Raw genomic sequence first — 25,028 nt, forward strand, 5'->3', positions numbered from 1 at the left:
CAACACAAATCGTATCATTACAAAATTTTTATTATTACACTTATGAAAAAAAAAAAAAAAAAAAAAAAGAAAAAAGCAAGAAAATTTTTTTAGATTGTACAAAATCGGAAATCCTGAAGAATACCGTGTTTAAATGCTTCCACTAAAATAACGAAAAGAGAAATAATATTATGGGAAATTAAATAAGCCAAAACGAATAAACGGAAAGGTATAATGTGAACAGCGATTTTTAAATGCGATCATCCGCAATCCGATTGTACTTTTCGAAGAGTGCCCCCTTGGCGTTTCTCTGCTTTCTTTTTGCAGCAATTGAAGCGATTGAACGTATTATTACTTTTCTCATTTATCGTATTATATAAATTCCATCATCAAAATATCAGTTCGATCTCTCCAATTGTGATAAGAAGAAACTTCCTACATGTACATTTACATGTTTGCGTTGCATCAAATCTAAACTCGACAAAATATTACATATGTATCGAAAAAAAATGTTGAACCCTCTCTTTTCGTGCTTTGTGCTCTTTGTACATACAAGTACGATGCAATATCGCAATCACATGTAAAAATATTTTCAAGATTAACGTTTGCTCGAACGCTGATATTGTTGTATGTAAATGGTGGAATGCCATGCCGTACATTAGACAAGATAATAAAGTTAGAAAGCGGAGTACGACAATGGCAGCCCTCTTTTTAAGTACTTTTTAGCAACGTAAAACATCAAGTGAAAATAAAAAATATACACACAAATACACAGACACGATAAAAAATAAAAACAAAAAAAAAAAAAAGAAAAGGAAAAAAAAAAGAAACGAATATTATCGTTGATATGACAGGCAAATCACACATCTAGACTATTCTATAGACTAGAAACGACGTAAGGTATCGATATAAGACGTGTGTATGTAAGTACCTACTCGTTTGTAACCTGAAAGAAGATCGATATCTATCGATCGATCTCTTTCAAGTAAAAAGTCTGTACATAGATAAAGAGAAGAAAAAAAGAAGGAACGAAATAAAACACGCCGAGGTACTCAGCTCCCTCCTAAAAATATTGTACTATAATAATAATAATAATAATAATAATAATAATAATAATAATAATAATAACAATAAGAATAATAATAATTATTATAATAATTATAACAATAATAATAATAATATTAATATTAATAATAATAATAATAAATAATAATAATAATAATAATAATAATAATAATAATAATAATAACAATGATGATGATGACGATGATAATGCTTACAATGCGGTCGTGCAAAACGCGAGAAGCTAAGGAGACAAAGTTAAACGAAACGAGATTTCAAAAAAAGAAGAAAAAGAAAAAAAGAGGAAGGAGAAGTGAAATAATAATTATTAAATAAATAAATAAATAAATAAATAAAAAAAGGCTAAGAAGCGATATTACCTATGAAACCCGCTATTAATGCGATTAATTCAAATAAATTAACTACAATTAATAGCGAGCGAGAACATACCACGCCTACAGTAAACTACAGGTGTAGCATACACGATAATATTATTATCAAAACAGTTCAATGTAAAAAAATTGTTATTTTTGTTGAAATAAAAATCACCTCCGTTATAATAACGAGCACCCCTTTTGACTCTTCGTCTCTAAACGCTTCGTGTTATTTTCTTATATGGCCAAGCATGGGATATACAGAGCGTACATGAACGTTTTTTTTTAATACTTCAGTGCCGTACGAAATTCAAAGTTCCTGGTAGATTAAAATAAAACTGAAGTTTAAAAAAAAATTAAATACAAATTAATTATATCGAAATATTCAATTAGAAGAAAATCTCGATTAGACACCACAAATTTATTTGTATCTTCCTTCGTCGTTTTACTTCATTTTATCTTATTAATATCCATTAAAAAATATATATGATGAAGATACTTCCGGTGATAGAGATAATTCATTGATGACTCGTATATATAATAATGATGAACGTGATTGAGGATTAATGAATTTTAAAGTATATATATATATATATTAATTTTAATATTTGATACGTGTTCTTTTGAAATAGATAAAAATATATATGATGGTTTAATTGTACAGTTAATCGTTTAAAAAAAATAAGACGTAACGATATGTCGTTTTTTTTCTTTATTATTAAATATCATTAATATTTGACTGAAGAAACACATATATACTTATACAGAGAGAAAGATGTGTCACGATTACAAATTGATCGTACCTGTCCAAAATAATAATGGTACTTATTATTAAGATAGGAAGTGTTTATCGAACAAATAAAAACTTAATAATTATCTGTATTTTAACGTCGAAATCGTATCTATTTAAAGCGACGATTATTTATAATTTACTCTTCTATTTTATATAGAAAGGCCGCGTACAAAATACATGATGAGTAATACGAACACAATATTTTTTTCATCGTAATGAACACTTTATTTTATTTAGGTTGAATATACATGTGTATTTGATGTCGCTCATAATTATTTTTATAATAAGAGATTTATATTCTAATTCTTGTTTAGCAACTTATTTGACGATTTAATAATCTCAATTGAAAACAATAAATGATTAAATGATTAAATGAAAATTAATTTAAGATTATTCGGACAAGAAATATAACGTATAAAATAATTTCTTTCGAATTATAATAATTATTTAATTTATTATATAAAAACGTTAATTTTAATTTTTGTAAATATCAAAATAAAAATTTTTTAAATATCAATTTATTAATTACCATTAATAATTTTCTTTTTAATTAAAAAAAAGAAATAATTACAGAATTTTGTAATGCTAAATACTAAAAACAAAGGAAAAAAATATTTTTTAGTAAAATAGTTCGATTTAATAAAATTATCCGATTGATTATGAGCGAAACATCATGCCGATAATTATTAATTATTTGTGATTATAAAAAAAAAATACCCATTTTTTTTACTTAACATTTGATATTTATTACAAAACTTACATACATAAAATAAGAAGATAATAAGAAGCATTTACACGTGAAAAATCATAAAAATATAATTAATAAATAAAATTGAGGTTCCTTAATGAATTTTTTTTTTATTCTTCGTTAAAATAATATTTTTATTCGTTTTCTTCACGATTTACTCGATTTTTCTTAAGATTAATTTACAACTATTAATTGTATTTAATATTTATTCATATTAATTATGTTTTTTTATGATGATTTTCTTAAATTAATTGTATTTCTGTTTAATATTATGAAAAACTATTTTTTATTAATTTCAGTTTCAAAATCTTTTTATTATATAAAGGAACCAATGAAAGATAACATTTTTTTTTATAATTTTGATAAAATATCTTAAATATTTAAAAAAAATATGACTAATATTTTATTTTAACATTTTATAAAATTATTCTATTAGCTCCTTAAATATTTCAGTGATAATTAAAAAATATATATTAAATTTATTTTTTTGTGTGATGAATCATCTTAAATAATTTCAACTCTAATTATAACGCGTAAGTATTCTTAAAAAAAAAAAAAAAAACAAAATGAGAAAGAGCAACAAGTTTTTACAAAACTTATTTTTTTTATTTTTATTATATATAATTTAACATTTCTTTATTTAATTTAAATTAAATAATTTAATTTTAAATGTTGTTTCATATGAAAGTACAAAAATAAAGAATTTACATTATATTCAATACTTTCGTTGCATTTTGTGCGTATTTGATTATTAAATATATATATGTACGATTAATATATAATATAAAAACAAAACAATACAAATACAAAATAAAGCAAAAAATAAATTGAATATTTTGTTCGATGAAAATAAGGAATAAAGAATATTTGCAATTTTTTTGCGTGTATTAATCATAATAATGTAATTAGTAGTGATAAAATATAATACATATACTTGTGCATGACACAAATCTAAATGATTATTAAAAATACTAAAAGTTTATTGCTCTTAAACAATTAATGGTAATACAGTTTCTCTACTGTTTCAAATGATGTACCTCATGGCTCTCTCTCTCTCTCTCTCTTTCTCTCTTTCTCTCTCACGGATATGCTAAAATATGCTCTTAGAATTATAACATATTATCAAGAAAAAAAAAGAGAGAGAGAAATTTTAAATAATTACTATTCAAAAAAATTTTGAACTTTACATCTTGTACTTTAAACTATACTTTTTTTTGTACAAGGATTATACTTAATAATTAATTATGAATTTTATTATGAATTTGTTCAAAATTATATCTTGATATTTTATTTTCTTTCTAAAATTGATATTTTTAATAAATTTTAAAAAAATAAAACGATAAATTCTATATTTAGTTGAAATTTAGAACTGATTTTATAATTGAAAGGCAGTTTTAATATTTTCTAATTTTCTATTAATTGTATTTTTTCGAACTTCTATTCTAAAAACATATGTATATTGAAATAAATAGTTTTATTTTATTAGCAACTAAAATATTTATAGATTTCACAATTAAAATATCAAGTTTATGAGAATCTTTATACATTTGCAAATGTAGTCAAATTAGTTGCATTAATAGTTTGCAAATCAGGTACATGAATAGTGAATTATAAATACATGATAATGAAATGCAGTAACTTAAACAAAAATTATTTTCGAAGACAAATCTTCAATAATAGTATTTTTACATCAATAATACTTTATGTATATTATAATGTTAATAATAAAACATGTTTTTTCAAAAATAAGTGTTATGAGTAATAAAATATTACTCTAATATGTATTTAAATATTGAAAACATTGCACTGTAAAATATTCTATTGCAATTATTGTTTTATATTTATTATAAATTCATAGTTATATTTGTATTTATAAGATATGCAATAAAAGATTGTACGTTTAAATTAATATAATTTAAAAATGTTTGTATTAATGAAAAATGGCTAAACATTTGAATTGTTAATATTACTATTTGAATTATATTCTTCTCGTTTATATTTGTACGATCTTTGAATGATTATTAAATTTTTTATGTAATTTATTATTATAAAAATATTTGTTCTTTTATATTATATATATTTTCAAAGAAAATTAAATTAGAAAATATTATTTTTCTTTATTAGTATAAAATATTATCAAATGTAAAACTATTTATTATTGTCATTAATTTATTTTTTCTGTGCAATATATAGAGATTTTCTATATCACAGTATGCAATATATGCAATATATTAATATTTATTTCAAATGCTTAAACTAGCACCTTATTTATTTATCTATTTTTATAGAAAAATTTTTGCTCTCTTTTGCTTATATAGTGGCAAGATTTCAATTTCTATTACATTAGAAAACGTTTAGCAAAAAATAAATATATGAAAATTAATTGTAATAAGATGTATAGAAAATATTCCATAAAATAGCAGCTGTCATAAGTACAGTATACGTAATAATACTGGCCCACCAGACAACTTTTTCCCATGTTTTAACTTCAAGATTACGAAGTACATTTATACCTACAAGTAGGCCCGCAATGGCACCAGCAAAATGAGCAACATATCCAACTTGGTCATTGGTTTCTAATACGTAACGATTATATATCGCTTGACTGACGTCAACAACCGTTACGACAAGGAATACTAATAATTGTAAGACAGCAAATTCCATTTGCGACCAGTTCATTAAAATGGTTGCCACGTGAGCAGTAATTAATGCATATACACCACCTGATGCTCCTGCTAAATATACTGTAGGATCTGATACAGAAGTACCAAGAGATCCTGCTAAAACGCCTGCTACATATATAATTAATACTCTCCACCATTTGTGCACCATTTCCAATGGAATACCTAACATTATTTGCACAAGTAAGTTTACTACTAGATGAAATACCCTATGTAAAAAAAAAAAAAGTCTTTAATTACTTAATCATATAAAAATAGTTACGTTTAATGATGATAAAAAACAAATACACACCCCACATGTACAAACATATATGTTAAATATCTCCATGCTTCATATCTTTTGTGTGGATTATAAATAAATAATGTAGCTGCTGGCCCTTCAACAGAAGGTGATTTATATACAATTACATCATATAAAAATAAAATAATTTCTAATATGGAAATAATTATCATTGCTAATGCTGGAGGTTTACAACTATATTCTTCTTCATATTGTCCATCAGTGATATCACTAGACCGTGCTATTTGAAAAGTAGTTGGTCTTTGTGGAACCATAGATTGTACATATCGTTGCACCAAGTGACCAAAAACACCTTGCATATCTTTTCTATGTATCTACAAAAAAATAAATTATCATAAATATTTGAAAATAATATTAATATAATATATATAATATAATTTTTTAATTATATAAATGAAAATATGAATAAATAATAATATATAACAATAATATAAACAATATATTATTTTTAATGAATCATAATATCTGTCTCTGTGTAATACTTTAGATAATTACAAAAACATAAATTGTAAAGAATATAATAAATTTAATATAACGATAAAAGCAAAAATACCATAGCTATAAATTCTGGAAAATCTAAATATCCTGAATCATCTAGATCTGCCTTACGCATAATCATATGAACAACTCTAGTTGGAATATCATTGGAATAAGAAGAACTACGTATCATAGCTCTTAATTCCTGATATGTGATTTTTCCATCCCCATCTAGATCATATTTTTCAAATATAGCTTTCCAATGCTGAAAATGTTAAAATTATTGCAATATATAGAAAATCAAATTTTTTATTAGATTTATTATAAATAATATTTACAAAGGTTATGACAAATTATAGTATAATATAAAAATTAAATATAATTTCTTACGGAATTATTATATTGCAGTGGTATTGTTATAGCAGATTCTCCTTCTTGATTACTTGCCATTCTAATTAATTTGAAACCTCTGTAATATATAAAATGAAACAATTTAAATATGATAAAACTATTAATATTCAATATTATATATAAATTGTTATTTTAATGCTTCTAAATATTATTATAATTATTTCAAATAAAAAAAACTAAATAAACTAATAAAGAATTAAATAATGTGAAGTAATTTATCTTTATTAAAATTAATAACAAAAATAAATATTAACAAAAATACAAATTTCACATATATACACAAAGAATTAAATATATTGTACCTGTATTTGATTAATCACTAAATTGCACGCTAAATATATAAACTGTAAACGATACAAGTAACATTTACTTAATATACGTGCAACACACAATCTATGAAATTGTTTCTTCGTTTATTCATTATGAGTTGATCCGTAATTAATTTTTCTTTAGCATTATTCATACAAATGATACACCTTTATTTTATCTTATCAGATCGATTATCCGGAAAATTGACACAGAAACCTTGCGTAGTGAACGATTGACAGATATACAATTGAATATGTATTTTATATCCGCGTGATTTATAATTGTATATTGGCATGTTTCATTTATTTGAAAAATACCAATGACCTTAATACCTGTACACGAGATCGAATAAATTTTAATCAGCAATGCAAGATAAATTAAATTATCTTCAAATAAAATTGCCCATTACTCTGATCAGTTATAGTATGAAGCCAGATCCGTATTATCAGCTACAAATTACGACAGGACACGTTCGAAAAGACTTTATAGCTGAAGGTAGTTAGCGTCGCAACAGGTGAACTCGAACGACCAAGTACATCGCACGAATAGAAAGTGCCACAAGATGTAATATGGTAGAATGTAATAATTATTTTGTTACCGATTGTTGACATGCCTTTTTGGTTTTATTTTTACTTATTATTATCATGTTTTATATCTATTTATATTGATTTAATATAAAAAAGGGTTGTACGATTTAGTGATAAAATTATTTTTGTTTGATTGAAATATATATAATTTATATGTTACAACTTAATATATGTATATATATAATGTACAAATGAGTAAGATTGATGAATATAAATAGAAATATTTATTTTTAAACAATAAAAATATAATAGTAAAAAGTTGCAATTCACGTGCACCGGCATATTAACGAATATGTGTACATTTAACTTGATGATTCATTCAATTTTCTTAGTGAATCATAATATCTGTGTCTGTGTAATATTTTAGATACTTTAGATAGTTACAATACTTCATTTTGATTTCAATAATAAAATATCAATGAAGTTCAATGCAATATTTAATATTGATAAATATTTAAAATATTAAATAATAAAAAATATTAAATTAATAAAATATAATTCGGTGTATTTATGAGAAAATCGTCAGAATATTTATAAAATATTAAACTTATACTTATAAAATTTTGTATAAAACATATTGATTTAATAATTCTTAAGTAATCAAGTAAATAGTTCTAAAAGTAATATAATAAGTAAATAATTTTAAAATAATTAAAAATTTTACGAAAATTACATGAAAGATTTAATTATTCATCCATAAAATTATATATTATCTACATTATCCATATCATTAAAAATTATAAAAATTATTTACATAACATACAGAAACATATTCAGTTTTGAAATAGTTTAAATTTGCACATTTTATTTCAAATAATAATAATTATCATAATATATATCATTCGAATAATAAAATTAAGAATTTTTTAATAAATAAATAACAAAAAAAGACAATAAAATTAATCGAATAAATATCGAAGTTTTATTCTATTCATGTTTTAAGAATCTTTAAAGAAATTTTCAAGAACAAATACAAATAAGAACAATTAATATTGAGAAGATAAAATATAAAATCAAAATTCCGAAATCAGCGTCATCTTTAGAGTGCCGCAAATAAAATATGTAATAAAAAAGAATAAAAAATAAAAAATAGAGATAGAATTGACTTTTAGCGTCATCTCTTGTATATTAAAGACATTTCTTTAGGATTATTTTTCTACAAATACTCAAGAGATACCATTGATTTACAATTCTTACTTTACTTTTAAAAGTCTCTTTAATAATATAGATGGCGCTAGTAGTCAATTCTTATTTTATCCTTTTTATATAATATACATATACATTTCATACATTATACAATGCGTATGTGATGACGTCGCTTAGCGATAGCAATGAGATTTAAATAAATAAAAATTTGGCCCAATGACAAAAAATGAAATATGCTATTGAAAAATCATTTACCGAATCACTTTTTTTTATATCTTATAAAATATTCTTGAAACATAGTTATTAAGTACCTATTATTGAATATGAGAAAACAGAGATTTAATATTACATAATTTTAATGAAAGATTACAAACAAAATGTTAATTCACAAATTATTTTTATAGTTTGTAATTTAAAATGTATATACAACAATACAAAATCATATATTGTAAATATTATTTCAGGAAATTTAAAAATTTAAAAAAAAATATAATTTTATTTTTGGAAATATAACTTACAATATATTAATTTTTATTATGGGAATAATTTATGATATAATATCGTATTATAATCAATTCGAGCTAAACACTTCGATTCTAAAATAAATTATATATAAAAATTAAATAAAACGAAAAATATATTATAATATATAAAAATAAAAGTTATAGCATAATTATAGAAATAAAAGTTCATTATTTTTTTTTAAATAGCAGAATATTTTACACAGATATTTATATGTATTTATATTTGCGAATGATGCCTATGAAATATTACTGTTTTTATTACGTTATTATACCGTTTTAAAAAGCTGACTCAACAGGATATAAGAATCTTATAACTATATTTTAATTCTATGTCAAAAGCAACTTTCTATAATCATGCATAAGAATATAAAAACAAGTATAAAATACAGGTGTAATTTAGTGTGTATGCTCACACCTGTTACTAGGCAACAGAAAAATCGATAAATACATTCGTGCAACGATTGCGATAGTTTTCTTCAGTTAGTCCTTTTGACTAGTACTCAAATGTACTTTCTTTCGAATTAACAATTTAAATGATCGATATATTTGATACTAAAAAAAATGGCAAATAAAATACGAAAGCAAAAAATAGCTGCCAATTATAAAGTTAAAGAACCTATAAGCAACTTTAAAATAAGGTAACATTTCAAAATTTCTAATAATATAATAAATTTAATAAATAACGAATAAAAAAAATTTGATAAATTTTAAAAATTACAATTTGTAATATTATTCCTTTTTCTGTTTGTTTTTATATACTGGACTGTATAATTAGCTTCAGTTGAAATAATCATTATAATGCAAAATAACGCAACTGTTTTGCCGCCGAAATGACGATAGAATTAGATCTCAGCCATCTGGCAGAAATTGTTTCTACCGTAAATTGTATTTATCTTCTGTATGTTTATTGTTTCAGAGTCAAAATCGTACAGCAAAGGCCTTTGCTTGCAGAACTCTTAGAAAATGAAGAGGATACCAGAGACTCGAATTTTCTTGAAGAAGAAGATCGTATTTTTAACTGGCAAGAAAAAGTATTTAGTCCGTTCGAAGTGAGTTTTTATAGCAAAGAGACAAATTGTCTGACTGAATCTCAAAAAGCATATTATCAAGAAATCAAAGAAAAAAATATTGAAGGTTCTCGACTTTATACCTATACGCAAAATGATTCTTATTATTTAAATGATGACTTATTAACGAAACCTTATAAGACAAAACTAGCGATCAGAAATCAAACTGCATTACCGGTTTTGCAAAATCGCAAACCTTTTTCTGAAAGATACAATAAAATGGTTATAGATAATGTACCTGATGAAACTAGGATTCGAACGAATCACTATCTTTATATGGATAGTTCTACGATGTATGTCATGGTTGACTTATCTCAACAAGATAAAATCTTAACAAGTTCTGATGAGGATACGGAAATAGTGTTATTTGTTATTACGTATGATCGATTGCACAAACTTTTAACAGTAAATCCTGATTTTACGGACGATTATTATTATATTATCACGAATTCCAGTGGAATTCAATTTAATTATTGGCTCGAACATGTTTCCGAGAAACAGTCATCGTTGGAATTACAACAACAACAAAGCGAAATGCAACGAGTAAGCATGTATATTATATTATAAAATGCATATTTAAATTCTTGTTATAAATCAGTATAAGAATATTTCCATCTTTTTGCATTGTATATTTAAATACATTTTCATTTTTTTAATATATTTCAAATAAAAAATATATAAATGTTACCATATTTTTAATTTCTTTTTTAAGTTGCTCATCAAATAGTTACAATTAAATTATATACTAATTTAAAATTTAATTAACTAATTTTTTAAAATTACTTTTATGGGAAATTATTCATATATTACGCAATCTTATTAATAAAATATAACGAAATATATACATATATATACATACCCAACATAGGAGATTTCAGAAATTTGTCTCATCATTCTTTGTGGATAAAACATAATTCTTAAATTTAACAAAAAGTTGTCACTATTATTAATAATCTTTCATAATTAAACATGTGTTTACGATGTGTTTCACGAAACTGATTTTAATTGTTTTATTTTGCACTTGGTTAGAAGAATACATTCATAGGATGTGATTATTTTCATATTTAATTGTGTATTTTCGACCATGTTATTATAGTGTAATCAAGATTTATCAGTTATTTAGAATACATCTAATATATGAGAATGATAAAATATATTAAACCGGTGTGGTCTGAAATCCGACTGAATTCTATGGCACTGAATAGCTGCTTGAACACGTTTACACTTATCTGCTGCCTACATATATACACAAACTCACTTATATATCTCTTTCTGTTTATACATATATGATGGAGCAATACTGTCATTTAAACGGAAAAGTAACTTTTATACAATTTCGTAGTATTACGAATCGATCATATAATCTATTTTTTATATTTTTATGTTATATATATAAAATTTTTTTTACTGATAAAATTATTAATTAAAAATATATTTGATGCTAAAAATATTATAATTGAAGTATTCAGTTACTTATTTAGTTTAATCTTTAACATGTCTATGACTATAATATGTATAAAATTATTAAATATTATTTTAATTTTTATATTTTATAGGAAATTAAAGAACAACTGATGCACAAAGAAGCAGAAATATTTCGAGGCATGCAATTAGTATTACCAAATGTATATAAATATTTTATAAAATTAGATATTTTATCAGCTCATAATTTCTTTTTTGATGGGCTTTGTATTTCTTACCATGTTTATTTACCAGAACATTGGAGTACAAATCAAAGTGATAGTTTATTTGGAAGAACTCAAAGATGTAATTTAAAGAATAATTCAGCATATTTTAGTTATGCTTCAGAAATATCATTAGAATTTCAATCAACTGCTGAGCTTGAAATGAATAATCTTCTATCATCTTGGCCTCGATTCTTATTATCAGTTACATCACTTGATAGTTGGTTTAGGTAAATCAATTAAATATAAATATTTTTATATTTATATTTAAATAAAAATAGTAAAAAAAATTTAAATTTAATTCAATAATTAAAAATTTCAGATATCGTACAGAAGGTTATGCAGCTATACCTTTGCCTGTGCTACCTGGTTTATATAAATTTAATATTCCTACTTGGCGACCATCAGGAAGTATTATTAATTCTCTTAGAAGATTTTTCACAGGTGGTACTTATGAATTAGAAGACATAACTTTCTGTAGTATTCCCAAAGGACATGAAGATAAAATATTAAATAAATCACAATTAAATGTTACATCAAGTGGTTATATAAAATTAAAAATGAATATCATTCATCAAACTCATAATTCGATTAAAAATAATGATTACTTAGATTATTTTCAAAAACTGAGTACAGATAAATTTATGTCTAATATAGACAATATTTTTGAACAATTTAAAGCAGCCAGAGAACGTATGTTACAAATTCGAAATTTAAATATTTAATTATTTAAACTTAAATAAGCAATAACTATAAAAAAAATTATATTTAAATAGAAAAAATAATCTGTGATATATTATAAATAGTAATAATAGATTTTATTAAAATAATAATTTATAAAATAATAATTAAAATATTTTAATAAAATTCTTTAATACTATCTTTATTTTTTTTTATATATTATGTACTTCTATTTTTTTAATAATAAATTAAATTTATTTTTGACAAATCAAAATCTAAACAACATGACAATATAAACAATAATATAAATTAACTATTATTAAATATTTTTTAATTAATAATCTGTTCATGAAAAGATTTATGATTACTTTACTTAAATTATTCTATTGAATATATAGATTTTAGACAAATATCAAGTTTTTAATTTTTTATCAATAGAATAATAATATAAATGCAATTTTGGAATATTTATTTGTTAAACTATAAATATATTCTGTCAAATATTGATTGATATAATGTTTTTTTTTAACTATTACATTTTTAACTATGTTACATTTACTATATTTAATATTTAAATTATTTCTTTCTAGATATTTTTAATATTACATAAAGAAAAAATAAAATAATTATAAATAAACACATCCAAAATAATTCAAGAACAATATGCAAAATTATAGATTAATATTTTCTTTAAAAAACAAAAAGTTTCAATTATTAATATTCCTGAAAATATATTTTATTTTTTTCATTTTCTTAAAATTTATTATTTTTTAATAACCATCTAAAAACATCCTATAATAAAAAAATTATATAACATGATATTAGTATATTTAATTATGCACTAAAATAACATTTTAGAATTCACTGTTATTTTTCAAAATGTGGAAAGAAAAATTTGACATCTTTTTTCTAAAATATGATTAACTAAAAGACTAGAGTAAAAGTGCAAACATACATCCTATAGATTTTTTAATCATTGTCTTTTTTTTGCTGCTTTTACTGCTTTTGATTTTTGTTTTTCTCCACCAGATAAAAATGATGTTATTACCTCAGACATTTCTGGCATATTATAATTAGTGAAATTATTTAATTGTTCCATTTCCTAAGAAAAATAAAAATAATATTAAAATATAAATTCAACATATATTATATTTACATATATTTTTAATATATATTTTTTATCATTATATAATAATGATATAATATAATAAATTTATGTAATTATATGTATAATTGAAATATTTACTAACCTTTCTGGTTTCAGGATCATTCATAATTTTTGGTATAATCATAATTAACAATAATGGTAATATCATCATTAAAACCTACAAAAATTAAAAAAAAAATAATAAATGTTAATTTTAATTCCTTTTTCTCTTTATAAATTTATAAAATAATAATAATAATTAAAATAATAACTATACCATTGGATTAAATAAAAAGTCTGTTACTCTCCATTGTTCTCTAACTTGAAAATATCGAAATGGTGTTAGAGGTCTCATTTTTAATGGATAAGGAACTTGTATTACTTGCGATGTCTGAATCAAATTAACTTTTCTTGCCCTGAACTTTCCTTTTGAGTTAATTTCTACTCTTATAGGTTCATAAACACAGTTTGGATTTACAACCTCGATTACATATGATCCTGATGGTACATTAGAAATAATAAATGTTCCATCTTCTCTATAATTGTTAAATGCAAAGTAAAAAATATTAACATTTTTTATATTCCTAACCTATATGAAGTTTTAAAAAACAATTATTTCATATTATTTCTATATCTTTGATTAATTGATTACTTTTTTATGTATAGAGAATAATATTTCTAATCTTTACTGAAAATATTTAACGCATATTTACCTTAAGAAACCATAATGTTCTCCACCATTAGCCATGACATGGGTCATTAATTGCCAGCCACTTGGAGCTCCATTTTCCCATGGAAAAACTTTTCCTTCGATAACATATAAATCTGTTGATGCGTCTTCATCATTTTCAGCAATTACATATTTATTGGAGATATTGACAATAATAAAAAGTATAAAAATAAGACTTTTATACATAATCATATTGGATAAGATTCCACATACAAGAAGTTTATGTTAAATGTCTAAATATTGCCACTATAGTAAACTATAGATAATTTTCACTAAATAATAAATTTTCGGAAATTATTTTAAATAATATTTTTAATATTCTTAAAACAGAAAATTTCGTTACACATTCTAGAGATTATATTAAATATATTGAAATAAGCAATATATTTTGACAAAACAAGATACAAACTATTTAAAGTTGTGTATAATTTGTATTGGTAGCACTGAGGTAACTAATGAGTACTAAGCGATTCTTCGATCTTCAAACATCGAAAGTAATGTTGTTGAAGTGCGTTCGGTTGTAAATTTTCAATTAATCTAAAAATATACATTTATATTATTGAAGGAATTCAGAAACAATAAAAATATTAAAATGGATGACAAATTACGTCAAATGGAAGATGAAATGAACAGGTATAAGATAGTTATAAACATATTAAAGTCTTTCTAACCTATTTGCACTATTCTTTTATTTTATCGTTTTTTTTACCTTCACTTCTTTTTATCTTGTAACTAATTATATCATTTACGTTTTTAAAAGTATTGCATCGTTTGTAATTTACATAGTAAATTGTACTATGTGGCTCGTTTATTATAAAGCAAATAAATTATTACAAGTTTAGATAAAGGTAACTGTATAATTAAAAATTTATGACTAAAATAGAAATCTTTTTAATTAATTGTAAATTTAAACTTATTTTTAGGTTTGAAGCTGAAATTGGTGGTCAATTAGTTACACCAATAGTCAGGCCTGTTATTGGTGCAAATACATATAATCAAGTAGCTAGACAGTTAGAACAACATGAACTTCCAACACCAGTTGTTGCTGCTGCTGCAGCTAGTTTAGCTTTTCCTCCAATGATTGGATTTCCACCTCCACCTCCACCACCACCGCCGCCACCTCCACCGCCACCAATGCTAATTCCTCAACAAGTAGCAAGACAAGGTTAATGATTACAAAATATTTTATATATTATAAAAGTTTTATAATATATAATAATAAATAATAAATAATAAACAGTTTATCAATGAAATATTATTTCATATATAGGTACGGTTCCTTCTATTACAACATATTCATCACCTGCACAGATAAGTAATCCATATTTACCAAATATGGTGGATCCGTGTTTAAGTGCTACTCCAAAAACTTATGAATCTACATCAGCACCAATGATTCATCCAGAAATTATTGAACAGATTATCAATACAAAGATCCCAGAAGATGACAGCAAAAAGAAACCCAAGGTGAAAGGAGTTAGTACTGCAGCAGAATTAGCAATTAGTCAAGGAAAAGCAAGTTCCATCATGGCTAATGCTAGTGCAGAAGAAACTCATCCAAAGGGTAAAGGGAAAAAAAATAAAAAAATTGTACGAATGGCTGGTGGACAAATATGGGAAGATCCTTCTTTACTTGAATGGGATGAAGGTTAATTATTTATTTATATCTGTACTGTTCATTTATATAATTTATTTTTAAATATATCTTACAATTTTTTTTATATTATAGATGATTTCAGAATATTTTGCGGAGATTTAGGAAACGATGTCACAGACGAAATGCTAGTAAGAGTTTTTGGAAAATATCCGAGTTTTCAAAAAGCAAAAGTAGTGAGAGATAAAAGAACAAACAAGACAAAAGGATTTGGATTTGTATCTTTCAAAGATCCGCAAGATTTCATCAAAGCAATGAAAGAAATGAATGGTAAGTTAATAAATAATTTTTTTATTATAATAATTCAATTATTGATTTTATAAAAAAAAGAATAAATCATAATTTTATATATAATGAAATGGAATAAGATTTTTTAAAAAGAAATTTTGATAAACATATTAATATATAACGATTTTTTAAATAACTATTCATAATTAATTAAAATAAAGGAGATTTTTGATAAATTAAAGACATTGAAAAATACTTAAATATTTACAGATAATATTATTATTGTTTGTGAATATTTTAAAATTTAGAATTGCAATTTATCATGAATGTATTAAAATATAATATAACACTTATTTAAAATTATAAATAATTAAATATTTCGTATACCACAATTATGAGATCAGTTTTCCTTTTGAACAGTCATATTTTAAATAGTGAATTCTTATCATTTGCCAAATGGACCCCATCCATATGATATAAAAAGCTGTGGTATTATTGAGTATTGTCTTCGAGTATTTCCGTTACGTACTGCAATGCGAGAATTGGAGTGCATTGTAGCTGGTGTCGTAATTTCAATTTTTCCTTGTTCTTGTTGTTGAGTAGTACCTTAACATATATATATATATATATACCATATGTATCTGTACATATATGTCTACATAATAATATATTATTATTTTCTTTCTCGTTTAATATTTTCTTACTGGCATGATTTCCACGAGGACCATGTTTCATGTAAAGAACGGAAAAGGGCATGCCACCGGCACTCCAACTACGAGACATAACAACATCCTTCTTCGATAGCCTATTTCCAATTTTGGTACCAAATGTTGAAGCTTGATAAAACTTATTTAAAGGCGCAGAAGCATCACCCCATGCTTCTATTATTGTATTTGGATCTAAGTTTGAAGTTTCTCGTTGAATATTAATTCTACAATCCATAACAACATTATTTTATAGTATATACAGAACAATATGGAAATTAAAGAATTATAAAAAGTATATAGAAATTATATACTTCGACATGGATAAGTTTTCAGGTATAATAGGAACATCTTTTTGAACTTCTTGCACTGGTAACCATTCTGAACATTTTCCATTCGTAGAACACGCTGATGTGACTATGGTATCCAATTCATTTCGCTCTAACGCATTCTTTAAATCAACTAATGGTACTGCTTGACATATTATCCATAATATGTTCAATATAAAGACAGAGACGATTGCAGCGAACATTTTTTTCTTTTTCTTTTTTCCTTTTTTTTTTTTTTTTTTTTTTTTTTATATCTCAAATATATTTTTTCGATCGATATATTTCTCGTGTTCGTTTAATGTTTTCACTTCCGTGAAACGATTCGTATTAATGTAGATACAGCGGTGTGCCGTTCTCTTTATCGAATTTTCTGAAAATTATTGAAAAAAATGTGATAAATTTTCAATGTAATGTGTGCAGTACACATTACACAATGTGTATAAATTTAATCGAAACGTAGGTGATGTTCACATGAAACACGTCATGTCTGGGCACCTTTGTGACGATCGGATGTGGATCGTTATTAGGCTGGTCACAAATTTTCGAATTTGACGACATCCAGTTATGCTGTTTACGTTTTCGAAACATTTCTGCAATGGTTACGTACTATTTATACAACATTCCTGCTAAAGTTAGTACGGTGAATAACCAAGTTGCCGATTTTAGTGACCATGGAATGAGACTGAGGTGGAGTAGCGACATTGTCGCTCGTTGACAATGAAAAAGACGCGTGATTTGGAGGATCAAAGGATCTTTTTCAAAAGATTGCTAATCTCTCTTTTTATTTAAGAAATGTTTGAACTTTTTTTTTTTTTTATTTTTATTTTCGTTTGTTATCTTTATTTATTTGCTTGCATTGACAAAATTGAGAAAAATATGATATAGGATAATTTTAATAGAAGAAAAATGATTGTTATGAATTTTTTGGTATTCGATATAAATATAATAAGAGATATAGAATTATAGAATAATAATTTTTGTTATTATACACGTATAAAGAAAGTGAAAAAATAAATTTACATAAATGAAAAATTATTGAAAAGGATAAATGAATAGTAAAAAAATATTAATACTTAAAATTTTACTTATTTTGAGAAATTCAATAATTAATCTTCAATATTTTGTACAAATTTTCACATTTATTATATATATATATATATAAATATTTTAATGATTTTCTGTCACGTTGTTACTTTCTCAGAAAAGAAAAATATTGAAATTTAAAGGAAAAAAAAAAATTTTTAATTTATTTTTTAACTTTGCCTGAAAAATAATTGAAATATTTATAAATAATTAAGTTTGCATTTTTCATTTTGTGTAACAAAAATTTTATCTATTTTATATTTTAATTCAAAATTTAATATTTTAATGTGTTACCTTGGTTTTTTTTTAAATATTTCTTACAATATTGTTCATAAAATATAGTTTAGAAAATTTTTATTATTAAAAAATGGAAATGAATAACTATGCTCTTTAATATTAATTTCTTTAATTTAATTAATATTAATTTTAATTTAATTTGCTCTGTAATTTTCGCTCTTTAAAAGACCTGTTACAAAATATTAAGTTTAATTAATACAGGATACAGAATTTTTCTTGTAATTATCTCAATTAATCTTAGCTCTAATAATGACAAATTTTTATATATTAAAAATATATTTCTTTTTCATGTTTTAATTTCACGATCATGTAAGAAATTATTTCATAAATTTTAGCTTTATTTTTTATCAATTAAATTCATTTTAAATTAAAAAATTTATAATTAATTTTTATTTCAAATTTCAACAAAGTGTCTAAATTTTAGATTAAAACAAAAGAAAAGAAATTAAATTTTAAATGATGAAAAAGAATTACTTGTATAAAAAAGTGTATAATAATTAAATTATATATACATTAAATATAAATCGCAATACATAATTTTGTTCAATATTATATTCGAATCTTATCTACACAAATCTTTTTCTTTCACAAAAAAAGATTAATTCTAAATATTTTTCTCCAATAAACTATAATCTAAAATTAAGAAAATTTTCCCAATTACAAAGTAAATTCATCCACTTAGACAGATTCACTTTGATTCTAAAAATTTAAATATTCTCTCAAAAAAATTTTCTCCAACTTCACCCATTTAATATGAATGTGTTAATTCGTTAAGAAAAATCTTTTGATTTTTGATATCTAAACATAAGCAAAAAAAGAGGAGAGAAAAAAAAAACTTACCGTGGACACAGCCGTCTGTTCGTTCAGTCGATTTCTCGTTTAAAAGAAAATCGGGTGTTCGTATATCGCTCGTGAGTTTGGCGCGCGAATACGGATTCGTTCGAACATCCGTTACCCGTCGGGGTGATTGTGACGGAGTGTGTTGGGACGTCGCTCGTCCCAGTACTCATTCAACAACCCCTACCAGTACCTTTCTTCCCTTTAACCCCTCCCCCTACTTGATCGCGAAGTAGCCAATCAGAATCGCCGTCTTTGGCGGACAACCGATCGTGCATCGCGCCTTTTCATTCGTCACCACAATCGTCATTGTGTTGACTACCTCTTCGCTGCCTTCACGTCGTTCTCCTCATTTTTTCGTAAGTTTTTCTTTTTATTTTCTTTCTCTTAATATAATAAATATATTATTCATTAAAGATTCGTAATTTAGAGAAAATCGGAATAAAAAGAATCCTTAGGAAGAAGTATAGTAAAATTTGGAAACATCTATTTTATCATATGAATATTTCTCATTGTACTGTACGCTGTACAATATGATACACGATCGAGAAAGAGACATTTTTTTGCTTTACTCTATCTTTCTCATTGTTTATTATTAGTCTTTCTTTTTTTATCTCTCCATTCTTATTGGTCCCAAATTAATCGATCGTACACGAGAAATTCTTTCTTCCTCTCTCGCTCATTTTGTTTCGCACGATGGATGAATCAGTGTGCCGTACACATTCTGATTCGCGATATTCACGGTGGTCACACACGGTGGGTGTGAATATAGCGCGAATATTTCAGTCGGATATATTTATTTTACCGGCCGAGGGACCACGACTCGATTACAAAATAAACATATTGTCTCCGAAGCCTCTCTCGTATATTACGGGAGATACCTCCAACCGCTCGAAACATTGGAAGAACTTAGGCTGTTTATTGAATTGAGTAACAAGTTTTTGCTCAGATTTTTTTTTTTTTTTTTTTTTTTTTCCACGAAACTCTACATTGCATTAGCTTTCCACGAATTGAATGCAATTGTTTGTTCCCATCGAAAGTAAATTTTCAAATATACAATATGAAATACATTGTGAAATTTAATTACATATAGTACAATGTGATAAAATTTTTTTTTTTTTTTTCTTATTTGATTTATAACGAAATAGAGGAAACACGTGTATTTAACGAAATATGAGGTATACTGGTGTAATTATAATTTTTATTGTGATTAATTATTATTATATGAGTGAAAAAATATAAATAAGTGGAACGATCAGTTCGAATTCTTAATATATGAATCATTCAGCTATCCGAACTATTCCCCTATATCCGAATAAATTGAATGTTATCGTTTCTATGAATAAGAATGAATCAATGATATGTATCACCTTTTTTTTTTTTATCTTGTCCATTATTTTTTTTTTGGAAAATTTCTTTAATATCTTTATTAATACGAACTTTTGTTAACCACTTTTATATATCACTTTTATATATAATTTTTTCAATTTCGTTTTAAATTCGTCTTTCTTGTTTTCTTAATTTCTCAATTTCTTGTTTTATTTAAAAAGATGATTATTATCACAATTAGAATCACTTTTTTATTTCAGAATCTTTTATAAACTTTTATATTCTGATTAGAGAGAGTATTATAAATTTCTATGTATAATCTAATTTTGAAACATTAGATCCGTTTAGATGTCACACATGTTACACGTATATTGCACAATTACACGTATTATAAGTTTCCACGTTCCTTCCTTGTTGTTGTTCGCAACTCGTTCTTCATTCACACTGTAATAAAATGTAATATCGCTCGATGATGAGATGATAAGAAAATATTAATGTTCAAATATATCCAGCTCCGAACTTGGCTGGTTTGGGAACTTAAATTAGAACAGTGAGCGATACCACATGCAATATCCCCTCAAACATCTGTGTTTGATCACTTTTACAGTGGTGAACTATAATCGAACCTCGTAAGTGGTGGTTTGACGTTAATGTTTTTGGAATTGGGAAGTGTTCAATACCCGATTATTGGATGACTCAATCATCATCAAAATACCTGTTTCAACAATATATATGAATTAATTTCAATAATTTTTTTAAAAAAAAAGTGGACAATAATAAATTCTAAATATAATGTAAAAAATGAGAAGTTATGTAATAAAAAATAATTGTAAAATCATAACTAGATGTATTTAGATTAAAAAGTAATATTTCTTTAAAATATATTTCATATATTTTTTTTTTTTTTTTAACTTTTAACGCAAAGATTATTTCTTTATTGTATAGTATGATTTTATTGTATTATATACGCAATTTTCACGAGTTATCTTACATTAAAATTTCGAAAAAAAAAAAAAAATCCACGGATATGATTTGAATGAATTACATCATTGAATCAGTGAAATTAATTTCTGTTTTTACAGAGAGGAGCCATCAATAATTAGAATTTTAATAAGAATATTTATTACGTTGTTATACATCAATTAATTTTCCCACTATCCCACTTGAATCATTAAAATTAATTTTAGAAAATTTGTTCGAGCCAAATTTAAATTTATAATATCCTCGTTTCAGATTGTTAATTTATATTTTAATCACAATTTTTATTCAAATTGTCTCCTTGTCTCGTTTATTTAATAATTCTGAAATATTTCGTTTTAAACGACTGTTCTATCGTAATAGAAGAGATTTTTTTAAGACAATTGTTCTCGTTAAAACTTTCGTTTTCACGATACGATTAAAGTTTATGAAAAGTTTCTCGATGTTAAAGCGAGACACCCGGTATATGCGGCAGTGGTAACGCAAGAATTTGATCAGGCACGCAACAAGTAGTTCAAACACACCGAATGAATGAGAAGATTGCTTCCATGAATTTCTTTCGTAATTCTCTTCGAAACGTTTTTCGAACAAAAATTTTAAGAGATTCTTTCAACGGATAGAAAAGCAACGAATGAACTTTGATATTTGATACAAAATAGAGAGGAAATGAAACACATTGATTATTTTGCTTTCTATTCATTTATTTATTTATTTATTTTTTCTTCTTCTTGTATTATGTAAAATGGTAAGTCACTGAAATGATGACCGTTTGAACGGATATATGAGTGGATGTTTGAGGTACCTGGTCTGACTTCGATTTTTATCCTTGTCCCAGGTGTAACCTTGCAATCGCTTTGAGTAAAATTGCACAGCTGATCGGTGACTTAATATTCTCATTATTTCTCTTCTGCACGTGTAATTTTAATCCTTACTTGAATTATTGAAAATCGTTTTAATAAATTAAAACGTAAATATAAAAATGGGCAACGATATAAATACGTATTAAAATTAATTTATTAATAATCGAAAAATATATATAAAATTTAATTTAGCAAAACAATCGCATTTAAGGATTGAAAAGATATTTCCATATTTTCTTTTATATACAGCATTTAATAAGTTGAGAAGGAATTATTCTACAATTCGATGATTCGAACAATATTTCAGAGATAATTGGTTGGTATTTCCAATCCTTCTGTAGGTGTGTATTTAGAGACGTATAAAAAAAAAAACTTCAATAATTGATAAATTCCCTTCATTATTTCGAGTAGTATTTATTTTTTATTAATAACGATAATGTTAATTTCCATACCAATAAATACAGTTAATAATTATATAAATTATCTCGAAATTATTTAATTTGGAAATTGTAAATTTTTCTTCGATATTAAATATTACGTTACACGTTGTAAAAAATGATTAAGAAATAAAGATTTTATTTCTAGAACTTTTGATTATATAAAAAAAAAGAAAGAAAGAAAGCGATTTGAAAAATTTTATTTAAAACGATCTCTCTTTTTTTTTTTTATTATTCTTACATCACATTACCATTTTGAACGAAAATCGGAATAATAAATAATCCACCATTAGTCTCGATATAGTATAAGCTGAGAGGTTAACCAATCATGACGAATGACGTATTGGCCATCTTCACGAATGACGTATAGATACGTCAAAGGTGTACTGGTCATCTTCACTGGATGACGTACCAGTACGTCAAAGCTTTACCTTCTATTTTAAAGAGAATGATTGACGTACTAGTATTCTTAAGCGAATTTAGTAGCGTGCCTATTTTCTTCACAGATTGCAATCAATTAATTGAACTATTTAAATAAATATTGAGTATATATTTTTTCCTCATTTTTATAATAATCTTTGAATAAAATTAATTCATTACAATTCATAATGAATATTTCAAGTGTTCAAACTTTATATAAAATAAGTGTTACAAAATTTGCTTGGTGAAATTTTCTTAAAAAAAAAAAATAATAATAATTTCAATCAAAAATAATCGCAGTGACTCTCGAGTGGGTGGAGATTGCAATATACAAGTTTGATTGTCGAGTGAAAATAATAATATTTTAAATTCAGAGTATAGTAATCAAGATATAATTGCAATAATTATTAAATTAGGTTATGTATGGAGCATTTTTATTTATTTATTTATTTTTTTTTTTAATTAAAAGAAAAGAGAAATAAAGGTGAAAGAAGAAAAATATTTCTTCCTGCCGTAAGAATAACTTTGATCTAATGAAATTGTTTTCTTTCAGGACGATACGTAGGCTCACGACCCATAAAGCTGCGAAAGAGTTCGTGGAAACAACGGAATTTAGAAACGGTGCGGAAAAAAGAGAAGGAAAAACAGGCGTTAATTGGTTTGTTGACCGGTCGGTGACGTGACGGAACTCCTTCATTTCGTTTCTTGTTCATGCATCAGTTTAGTTTGGATTCTGCGCTCACAGAGTGCGCGGAAGTGTTGGTTTTATTCATACACAATTGTCAGATTGAGAATGTGCAATTGTACGTAATGTATTTTACTAGCGAAAATTTGACAACTAGCGAATTGATTGACAATTTTTTTAAGAATTCTATTTCACAGGAGTAGAAACGAGATCGAGCGTTGTATCTTACAACGTAATTGACCACCATATAAAATTATGTGCAAGTGAATCGAAATAAATTCTTACAATATGAATATGAATTTTTCGTGATACATTTCATACGAGCCAGTTTTACTGGTTTTCATTTTTCAATTATGACTTTTAAACTGTCGAGAAAAAAACTTTGAATCCTTAAATATGGTCTGACCATACGATCGACTTATACTACTTATCTGACTCGTTACGGTTTAGATGATTAAAATTTCAAGAAAAAAATATTAGATTGA

General features: G+C 24.5%; 5 protein-coding genes across 11 annotated transcripts; 2 read left to right on the forward strand and 3 right to left on the reverse strand.

The window, feature by feature from the left end:
• Nucleotides 1-2,928: 2,928 nt before the first annotated feature.
• rho-4 (rhomboid-4) lies at nt 2,929-11,674 on the reverse strand. 4 transcript variants are annotated; one of them, XM_086913334.1, is made up of 6 exons: nt 11,319-11,422; nt 7,129-7,170; nt 6,806-6,884; nt 6,492-6,680; nt 5,930-6,252; nt 2,929-5,846 (listed from the first exon to the last, which is right to left on the reverse strand). In XM_086913334.1, exons 3-6 carry the CDS (start codon nt 6,863-6,865, stop codon nt 5,336-5,338), a joined length of 1,083 nt encoding a protein of 360 aa, XP_086769460.1. In that variant the 5' UTR covers nt 6,866-6,884; nt 7,129-7,170; nt 11,319-11,422; the 3' UTR covers nt 2,929-5,335. The 4 variants fall into 4 exon arrangements, with proteins under 4 accessions (XP_086769460.1, XP_012349728.1, XP_003690601.2 ...); XM_012494274.3 differs by lacking the exon at nt 11,319-11,422 and adding an exon at nt 7,545-7,678 and having other exon boundaries at nt 7,129-7,467; XM_003690553.4 differs by lacking the exon at nt 7,129-7,170 and having other exon boundaries at nt 11,319-11,674.
• On the forward strand, nt 9,800-13,584 carry Mks1 (Meckel syndrome, type 1). The gene is made up of 4 exons (XM_012494254.3): nt 9,800-10,030; nt 10,309-11,002; nt 12,016-12,374; nt 12,467-13,584. Exons 1-4 carry the CDS (start codon nt 9,954-9,956, stop codon nt 12,867-12,869), a joined length of 1,533 nt encoding a protein of 510 aa, XP_012349708.1. The 5' UTR covers nt 9,800-9,953; the 3' UTR covers nt 12,870-13,584.
• On the reverse strand, nt 13,293-15,156 carry EMC7 (ER membrane protein complex subunit 7). Its single transcript, XM_003690554.4, has 4 exons — nt 14,686-15,156; nt 14,250-14,508; nt 14,076-14,150; nt 13,293-13,927 (listed from the first exon to the last, which is right to left on the reverse strand). Exons 1-4 carry the CDS (start codon nt 14,892-14,894, stop codon nt 13,799-13,801), a joined length of 672 nt encoding a protein of 223 aa, XP_003690602.1. The 5' UTR covers nt 14,895-15,156; the 3' UTR covers nt 13,293-13,798.
• On the forward strand, nt 15,127-24,842 carry LOC100870934 (RNA-binding protein 42). Of its 4 annotated transcripts, XR_015293690.1 has the most exons (7): nt 15,171-15,335; nt 15,463-15,550; nt 15,626-15,867; nt 15,973-16,350; nt 16,432-16,626; nt 24,412-24,661; nt 24,741-24,842. XR_015293690.1 is itself a non-coding variant. In XM_086913335.1 (6 exons), exons 3-6 carry the CDS (start codon nt 15,780-15,782, stop codon nt 24,534-24,536), a joined length of 786 nt encoding a protein of 261 aa, XP_086769461.1. In that variant the 5' UTR covers nt 15,160-15,335; nt 15,463-15,550; nt 15,626-15,779; the 3' UTR covers nt 24,537-24,842. The 4 variants fall into 4 exon arrangements, 2 of the variants coding, with proteins under 2 accessions (XP_012349742.2, XP_086769461.1); XR_015293689.1 differs by lacking the exon at nt 15,463-15,550 and having other exon boundaries at nt 15,139-15,335; XM_086913335.1 differs by having other exon boundaries at nt 15,160-15,335; nt 24,412-24,842.
• Nucleotides 16,373-20,018, reverse strand: LOC100871522 (uncharacterized). The gene is made up of 4 exons (XM_086913337.1): nt 19,838-20,018; nt 17,603-17,987; nt 17,289-17,515; nt 16,373-17,190 (listed from the first exon to the last, which is right to left on the reverse strand). The coding sequence occupies exons 2-4, from the start codon at nt 17,818-17,820 to the stop codon at nt 17,030-17,032; spliced, it is 606 nt and encodes a 201-aa protein (XP_086769463.1). The 5' UTR covers nt 17,821-17,987; nt 19,838-20,018; the 3' UTR covers nt 16,373-17,029.
• Nucleotides 24,843-25,028: the final 186 nt, after the last annotated feature.

The sequence above is a fragment of the Apis florea genome, unplaced genomic scaffold (genome assembly GCF_048593485.1).
Source record: "Apis florea isolate Af1SG1 unplaced genomic scaffold, ASM4859348v1 contig_3496_pilon, whole genome shotgun sequence".
In the NCBI taxonomy this organism is placed as follows: Eukaryota; Metazoa; Arthropoda; class Insecta; order Hymenoptera; family Apidae; genus Apis; species Apis florea.

What these genes read in the sequence shown, in the direction of transcription:
- Mks1 (XM_012494254.3), top strand. Translation starts at nt 9,954, where the DNA reads ATGGCAAATAAAATACGAAAGCAAAAAATAGCTGCCAATTATAAAGTT. An exon ending in AACAAAGCGAAATGCAACGA is followed by an intron (nt 11,003 to 12,015) that starts GTAAGCATGTAT and finishes TATATTTTATAG; the next exon opens with GAAATTAAAGAACAACTGAT. An exon ending in TCACTTGATAGTTGGTTTAG is followed by an intron (nt 12,375 to 12,466) that starts GTAAATCAATTA and finishes TAAAAATTTCAG; the next exon opens with ATATCGTACAGAAGGTTATG.
- rho-4 (XM_003690553.4), bottom strand. Translation starts at nt 11,371, where the DNA reads ATGTTTTATCCACAAAGAATGATGAGACAAATTTCTGAAATCTCCTAT. An exon ending in TCTGAAATCTCCTATGTTGG is followed by an intron (nt 6,885 to 11,318) that starts GTATGTATATAT and finishes TATATATTACAG; the next exon opens with AGGTTTCAAATTAATTAGAA. An exon ending in TATATGTTTGTACATGTGGG is followed by an intron (nt 5,847 to 5,929) that starts GTGTGTATTTGT and finishes TTTTTTACATAG; the next exon opens with GGTATTTCATCTAGTAGTAA.
- EMC7 (XM_003690554.4), bottom strand. Translation starts at nt 14,894, where the DNA reads ATGATTATGTATAAAAGTCTTATTTTTATACTTTTTATTATTGTCAAT. An exon ending in GAACATTATGGTTTCTTAAG is followed by an intron (nt 14,509 to 14,685) that starts GTAAATATGCGT and finishes TAACAATTATAG; the next exon opens with AGAAGATGGAACATTTATTA. An exon ending in ATGATCCTGAAACCAGAAAG is followed by an intron (nt 13,928 to 14,075) that starts GTTAGTAAATAT and finishes TATTTTTCTTAG; the next exon opens with GAAATGGAACAATTAAATAA.
- LOC100870934 (XM_012494288.3), top strand. Translation starts at nt 15,295, where the DNA reads ATGGATGACAAATTACGTCAAATGGAAGATGAAATGAACAG. An exon ending in TTTACTTGAATGGGATGAAG is followed by an intron (nt 16,351 to 16,431) that starts GTTAATTATTTA and finishes TTTATATTATAG; the next exon opens with ATGATTTCAGAATATTTTGC. An exon ending in AGCAATGAAAGAAATGAATG is followed by an intron (nt 16,627 to 24,411) that starts GTAAGTTAATAA and finishes GTTTTCTTTCAG; the next exon opens with GACGATACGTAGGCTCACGA.
- LOC100871522 (XM_086913337.1), bottom strand. Translation starts at nt 17,820, where the DNA reads ATGTTCGCTGCAATCGTCTCTGTCTTTATATTGAACATATTATGGATA. An exon ending in GAAAACTTATCCATGTCGAA is followed by an intron (nt 17,516 to 17,602) that starts GTATATAATTTC and finishes TATGGATTGTAG; the next exon opens with AATTAATATTCAACGAGAAA. An exon ending in TCCTCGTGGAAATCATGCCA is followed by an intron (nt 17,191 to 17,288) that starts GTAAGAAAATAT and finishes ATATATGTTAAG; the next exon opens with GTACTACTCAACAACAAGAA.